This window comes from Arvicola amphibius, chromosome X, assembly GCF_903992535.2.
Source record: "Arvicola amphibius chromosome X, mArvAmp1.2, whole genome shotgun sequence".
In the NCBI taxonomy this organism is placed as follows: domain Eukaryota; kingdom Metazoa; phylum Chordata; class Mammalia; order Rodentia; family Cricetidae; genus Arvicola; species Arvicola amphibius.
In genome coordinates this window covers 113,178,523-113,186,250 of record NC_052065.1, presented here as the reverse complement: position 1 = coordinate 113,186,250, position 7,728 = coordinate 113,178,523, and the positions used below count along the sequence as shown (strand labels likewise).

At 37.3% G+C, this 7,728-nt stretch overlaps 1 protein-coding gene across 1 annotated transcript; it reads right to left on the bottom strand.

The window, feature by feature from the left end:
- Positions 1 to 1,804: 1,804 nt before the first annotated feature.
- LOC119804137 (60S ribosomal protein L30-like) lies at positions 1,805 to 2,134 on the bottom strand (the record flags this gene model as incomplete). Its single annotated transcript, XM_038315644.1, has 1 exon — positions 1,805 to 2,134. A coding segment is annotated over one exon (330 nt), but the record flags the coding sequence as incomplete, so codon positions are not given.
- Positions 2,135 to 7,728: the final 5,594 nt, after the last annotated feature.

The window sequence follows — 7,728 nt, the reverse complement described above, 5'->3', positions numbered from 1 at the left end:
GCTTCACTTTGTTAAGCCACTGGCCCAAAGCCACTGACCCAAAGCAGCTTCTTTATTAACCAATGGCAATAAAACATATTTACATCATACATCACCTCCCACATGAGGTAGTTTTTGGTTTGTTGTTGTTTTGGGGTTTTAAGATTTGGATTTGAAAGGTATATGTTTTTGTTTGTTTTGTCAGCTTGGTACAAGCTGGGGTATTCTTGGAAGAGGGAATTTCAGTTGAGAAAATACCTCTATCAGATTGGCTTGTGAGCAAGTTCGTGGGGCATTTATTTTTTGATTAATCATTGATGAGAGGAGGCCCAGTCCACTGTGGGTTTTACTACCCCTCCCAGCAGGTACAGGGTGGTGTAAGAAAGCATACAAAGCAAGTCATAAAGAGCAAGCCTATCAACAAAATTCTTCCATGACTTCTGCTTCAGTTTCTGTCTCCAGATTCCTACCTTGAGTTTCTGCCATGACTTCCATTAATGATGGATTGTGATTGAGAAATGGGAGTCAAATGAACCTTTTTCTCCTTGTGGTGCTTCTTGTCATGGTATTTTATCACAGCAATAGAAAGCAAACTAAATAGCTGGTAAGGTCATAGACCATCATAGAGAATAGACTACTGCTACTACAAAATAAATATACTGTGTGTATGTGTGTGTCAAAATGACTTCTTAAAATGTATGTTAATGCTGTTTGCTTTGGTCAGAGAAACTTCTTTTGGAAGTGGGTGGCCCTTATTGCAGAATCTCCTATCTGGTTGGACTGCTAAAAATGACGACTGAATGCACAGTTATAGTGGAGGCCCATGAACCTTTCAGAAGAAGGGGAGACGAAAGTAGGAACCAGATGAAGTGTGAAGTACTGTGGAATGCTATCTTTAGAGTATAACAGATCTGATTACCTAAAGAACACCTGCAGAAGGTTAGGCATGTCAGCATTTGCTAATTGGGGATGAGGCTCATGAAGCACCACTCTCCTCCCTGAAGATGTATAGGTAGGCAAATATTGGATAAAAGTGGAAGGGGTTTGTGAGGCTCTGCCCCTTCTTCGGGATTTAGGGGTAAAGACAGATTGCTGGAGGATAAAGACAGATTTTCTTCAATGACTTAGCCCAGGTAAGTTACCAATACTTTCAAATACAACCCGAATGAAGCTAATTATGTCACAGTGGAAAAAAAGACATGAAAATAGAGGGAGGGAGATGGAGTGATGGTTCAGTGATTAAAAGCACCCACATGATGACTTATAATCAGCAGTTACTCAAGTTCCAGGAAATACCATGCCCTTTTCTGACCTCCACAGGCTTTGAACTAATGTGGTGCACATACTTGTAAGCAAAACACAGATGCACACATAAAATAAACAAATCTAAACATATTTTGAAAAGGAAAATAGAAGAGGAATTAATTAAAGAATGAAGGGGAACAGCAATTGCTTTAGGAGAGACACAATGGAAGAGTGCCTATGTTAAAAGAAATTGTGTATAAAAATGTGATAATGGAATCATTTTATATATTATTAATAAGATATGAAAGCCCAAAGTATACAAAATAGCATAAAACCTAAAACATAAGGAGTATAGTTGACAAAACTATTTTACTACACTAGAGAGTAATTAGAACTTAGCAAGTCTTGCCACACACAAAATGTGGCTAGACAATGTGAGATAGTACGCATATTAATTTGCTTTAGTCTAGAAACTCTTTTACTATTTGGATTCCATAACATCTTGCTGCAACTCTCAAATGTATATAATGATTTTTTTTTAAGTTCTCATAAAGTTTTATTAAAGGAAAACTTCCCTGGTTTACTTTTCACCAGTCTGTTCTAGCATGCTTCTAATAATGTCAGAATCACCTGGGTCAATGATGGCCAGTGTGCATACTCTGTAGTATTTTCCACACGTTGTGCCCAATTCAATGTTATTGCCACTGTAGTGATGGACACCAGTTTTAGTCAACATGGCATAGTACTCTATTTCAGAGTTCCTCAAGGCGGGGCAGTTGTTGGCGAGGATCACCAATTTCGCTTTGCCCTGTCTGATCATCTTCTGAGTCTGTTTGTATCCCAGCACGTACTTCCCACTTTTCTTAACAAGCTGGAGCTGAGAGTTGATCGACTCCAGAGACATTTTTTTTTTTTTTGGTTTTTTCGAGACAGGGTTTCTCCAGAGACTTTTTCATTTGCTTTGCAGCCACCATCTTCCTGCCTTAGGTGCAGGACGGCCCCCAACCAAGACCAGCCACCAAGATGGCCGGGGAGTGAGAAAACGAATAAATTTATTTTTTAAAAAGACCTTCTTCAGAGATCCCCCCTGTCTCAAAAAACCAAAAAAAAAAAAAAAAAAACCAACAACAACAAAAAAAAAAGACCTTCTTCAGGCTGAGATTGATAGAGAACCAGACCATTACCCTCGAAAAACCAAAAAAAAAAAAAAAAAAAACCAAAAAACAACAACAAAAAAAAAAGACCTTCTTCAGGCTGAGATTGATAGAGAACCAGACCATTACCCAGAGGGATTGGCAAGATGTTTGTTTTTTATTTCCATTTTATTGTTCATTTTCTTTTGGAGGGAAGGTTATAAAAGGAGAGTGGATATGGAAGAAACAGGAAATGAGTGAGATTGGGGTTCATGATGTGAAATTCCCCCCAAAAAAATCAATAAAAATTATGTTAAGAAAAGAAAAAAAAAGACCTTCAATTATCTTCTTGATGCTTAAATAATTCTGAACCTCAAATGTTTTATCTAATACCTATCTCATAATGTCATCACAGGGAATGTTGAGATTAGGCCTTAAGATAAACAATCTTGCTATTTATGTAGGACAAAAATGCTCAAATACTTTTTTATCTACTATACGGGATAAATTACTTGGAATCTACCTTAACAAAAAGTAGATATTATGACTTTAAAAAATAGCTAAAGTCATTTAATCAATCCATTTAATCTGTGAAGAATACATGTGAAATACATGTTATTTTTAAGTCCCTTACAACTCTAAAATAAATGTTTCTCATGTCATAGAAAGTAATCTTTGAACTTTCATATAGACATTGAAATGATACTGGATTCAGGGCATTCTCAGCTCTGTAAGAATTATGGCATGTCCTTATATTTCAGTAATGTTTTTCACATTCCAAACCTTACTTATCAACTGGTACTGTGAAGTTCCCCACAGGAACATTTTCGCAGCTGTGATGAAATTCATTAACGCTTTTTTAAAATTTGGATTTGCATCAGTAGAGGACAAGGTCAGTCACACCAAGAAAAGCATAAATGTAGCAGCCTAGGGAATGAAACTGAAGTCTCTGTGGTTTATCTTCAGCTGGTATAAAGCTTCTCTATGGTGGTAATTTTGTCACTGCTGTTACTTAAAATGTATTTTCCTGTGGAAAAATGCATAGGCCATAATGTCAATTGTCCTCTAATCTCATCTATAACTACATTTTTATCAACCACTGTATCTATGTTTTTCTACTTTTGTTTTACATTTTATGTTCACTAAGTGCTCCTAAATATAGTTCTATCACATATAATGATCAATTAAATATGTTTATTCATGCACTAAAAGTAAAATCTCATTAACCTAGGAGAGAGATAAAAATGTTTCTACTATATCAAGCATTTCAGTAAAATCAATTGGAACCTTGGGAGTGTTACATAGCACCTGATGTTGTGATGCATATTTAATAAAAGTCTGGCATTATAGAAAAATTGTTTATAGAAAAAGCATTACCATGAAGCTGAAAAATCCTAAATCTGCATAAACTAAGTCCATGAGATAAGTTGTGACTTTTAGCTTTTTCTCTTTCTGTCAAAAAAGCAAACACATAAAAGTCCCTTTGCTGACATTACAATATGAAAACACATAAATTCAGTATTTAATTCTTCAAGATGCAGAGGGACAAAAATTAATGTTCAGATAACAGAAAGTTAGTAAAAGTCAGAGGTCAAAGAAAAATAGTGTAAAATATTGCTTTCTAGACAGGATGTGACTATTGCTTTCAAAAACTCAAAGCAACTATAGTTGCCTGCATAAAATCTACACCAATCAAGCTAGTAAACATTTCAGCATGGAGGAGGAGAACTTATAAGGTATTGACACTTAAGTCTGATGAAGAGGAAGAACAAGTTTTTTTTGGGGGGGGGATGTGTCCCCTGGGAGGTTGTTGATGCTTTAGTGCATAGGGCTCATGACTTGGTTTCAGTGGGTTATTAAAGAAAAGGCGTCGTGTTTAGAAGGTGACATGATGAGATGGCTCCAGGAGGAGTTGGAAGCAGCTAGTTCAGGCTGTGTATGATCAGAATATATTATGTGCATCTATGAAATTGGAAAGATTAAATAAAACAATGATCTTCTCTAATAAATATAAATATGAAGTGTGGCCTATTAAAATTAAAGTCAAATTAATAACTTACTATTTTACCATGTGTCCTTCATTATAGTGAGTTTCTGGGTAATGGATTTATAGGGCATAATACTGAATTAGACATTGTCCAAACAAATCATGCTGCATTAGAAAGCCATGGTACATTCCCTAGCAGGCTGTTAGTTCTCCAACGCTGAAACAGCTTTAAACTACAAGATTTGGTTTTAAAACATTCTGAAGCTATTGGGTATCTTTACAACCTCAACAAACCTTTAGATCAAAGTTTCTTGATCTTAACCTCACATCTGAACATTTTTAAAAAGACTAATGTTTAGCCAGGTTACCAGAATCTCTTTCTTTTTGAGCTCAGATAAAATATTTTAATGGCATAGAATGCATACATTAAAAGAGACTATAAGAAACTGTTATATTTTGATAAGTCAGGGAGTACAGAAGTTGAACCTCAAATTTCAAAGTATCATTTTTATTAGCCAATAGCATATACAATCATCTTTACTATACTGCATTTAGAATACAAATATATATAAATACTGAAGATAAGAAAATATTAAATGGCTTCCAGGTTCACATTTTAACAAAAATTATTCAAGTAAAATTGAGTATACAGATGGGCCTTAATGCAAATTCTTTTTTGTTCTTTTTAATCGTTTTTTATTGAGATCTACATTTTTCTCTCTGCTCCCCTCCCTGCCTCTCCCCTCCCTCTTTAATGTTCCCCCAATGTCCCCATTCTCCCAATTTACTCAGGAGATCTTATCTTTTTCTACTTTCCATGTGGATAAGATGTATGTAAGTCTCTTGGTGTCCTCCTTGTTATCTATGTTCTTTGGGGTTGTGATTTGGAGGCTGGTTTTCTTTGCTTTATGTTTAAAAACCACTTATGAGTGAATACATGTGATAATTGTCTTTCTGTCTGGGTTGTCTCACTCAAAATAATGTTTTCAAGCTCCAACTATTTTTCTGCAAAATTCAAGACGTCATATTTTTCTTCTGTGTAGTACTCCATTATGTAAATATACCACATTTTCCTTATTCATTCTTCAGTCAAGGGGCATTTAGGTTGTTTCCAGGTTCTGGCTATGACAAACGATGCTGCTATGAACATAGTTGAGCACATGTCCTTGTGGAACAATTGGGCATCCTTTGGTTATATACCCAAAAGTGGTATTGCTGAATCTTGAGGAAGGTTGTTTCCTAATTTTCTGAGAAATCACCACACTGACATCCAAAGGGGCTGTACCAGCTTGCATTCCCACCAGCAATGCAGAAGTGTTCCCTTTTCCCCACATCCTCTCCAGCATAAGTTGTCACCAGTGTTTTTTATCTTGACAGTTCTTACAGGTGTCAGATGGAATCTCAGAGTTGTTTTGATTTGCATTTCTCTAATGACTAAGGATGATGAACATTTCCTTAAGTGTCTTTCAGCCATTTCATATTCCTCTGTTGAGAGTTCTCTGTTTAGGTCTGTACTCCATCTTTTATTGGATTATTTGTTCTTTTGGTGACCAATTTCTTGAGTTCTTTGAATATTTTGGAGTTCAGACCTCTGTCTGATGTGGGGTTAGTGATGATCTTTTCCTATTCTGTAGGCTGTCATTTTGTCTTATTGATGATTTCCTTTGCTTTACAGAAGCTTTTCAGTTTCAGGAGGTCCCATTTATTAATTGTTTCTCTCAGTGTCTGGGCTGCTTGGTGGGGACTTGGAGCTCTGTGTGGGAAGGAGGCCTCTGACCTGGCACCCACTATGCAGTCAGCCCACAGAAGCTCAACCCTATGCCTATGTCTTCACAGACCCAGTTCTACTACATCAAGTGACCCAGACTTCTATCGACCCACACCTGTCTCCTAACAGCTTTCAAAAGAGTTTTTGTTCATTTGTTTTTTATTTTATTTTATTTTCATTAAAAATTTCCATATTTCCCTCCCCCTCCCACCACTCCCCTTCCCCTCCCTCTCCAGTCCAAAGAGCAGTCAGGGTTCCCTGCCCTGTGGGAAGTCCAAGGTCCTCCCCCCTCCATCCAGGTCTAGGAAGGTGAGCATCCAAACAGACTAGGCTCCCTCAAAGCCAGTACATGCAGTTGAATCAAAACCCACTGCCAGTGTCCTTGGCTTCTCAGTCAGCCCTCATTGTCAGTCACATTCAGAGAGTCCGGTTTGATCATATGCTTGTTTAGTCCCAGTCCATCTGGCCTTGGTGAGCTAACATTAGATCAGTGGCACCGTCTCAGTGGGAAGACGCACCCCTCGTGGTCCTGACTTCCTTGCTCATGTTCTCCCTCCTTCTGCTCTTCAGTTGGACCTTGGGAGCTCAGTCCAGTGCTCCAATGTGGGTCTCTGTCTCTATTTCCATCCATCGCCAGATGAAGGTTCTATGGTGATATTCAAGATATTCATCAGTGTGGCTATGGGATAAGACCAGTTCAGGCACCCTCTCCTCTGCTGCCCAAGGAACAAGCTGGGGACATCTCCTTGGACACCTGGGAACCCCCCTAGAGTTAAGTCTCCTGCCAACCCATTGCTTTAACTATGATGACTACCTAGGAGTTCAGGTTGAGTGATGTTTAATTTCAGTGTTCATTACTGCATACTGAAAGATATTAATCCTTTCTAAACTATAAAGGTCAGGCCTTCACACTTGAAAGGAATGTTAGAGAGGAATAAACATGACAAGATGGACATGTGGAATCCAGGCATTTGATGAAACCCAAACTGTAACTAGAATTTGAAATCTTAATATTCAGAAGTACTCTGAGATCTTTGCTAAATTTCTGTGCATATTGTTGAACTAGAGGACCTATGAAAAGACATGGATACCATTTTAAGATCCTTGATTAATTTAAGTAAAAAATAGCTGGCTCTCTCAGGGAGAACATTGGTGTGTGAGGTCCTTCAGTCTATATGTATTTCTCTCTATGTATTTCTGATCTTGATTAATGTATTGTATTTGTGCAATTCATTTAACAATGCAATGTATAATTAAGAAATATAGGTTAATGGATAATCATCTATAATAGTCAAGTTTGTAGTCATGTTCATGAGATTTTCTAGACATATAAAGATATATTTCAGTTAGATAGGTATTCTTTAAATCTTTCTGAGACATTTGAATATTGTATTTAAATGTTTTAAAAACTTAAGATTTTCGTGACAGTGAGACACATTTGTTCCTGGAAGGAGCAGTTACTTCAAGAGGAAAATGGACATTGAAGAGGCTCCTTATGGAGTTTGCTAGCCATTAGGGCAAAAAAACTGATCTTGCTGGTCTGCTTAACTGGACACACAGGACCCACAGAGAAAAGACTGCTGAACTTGCCTAAAGGTGAGATGATCCTTCGGGGT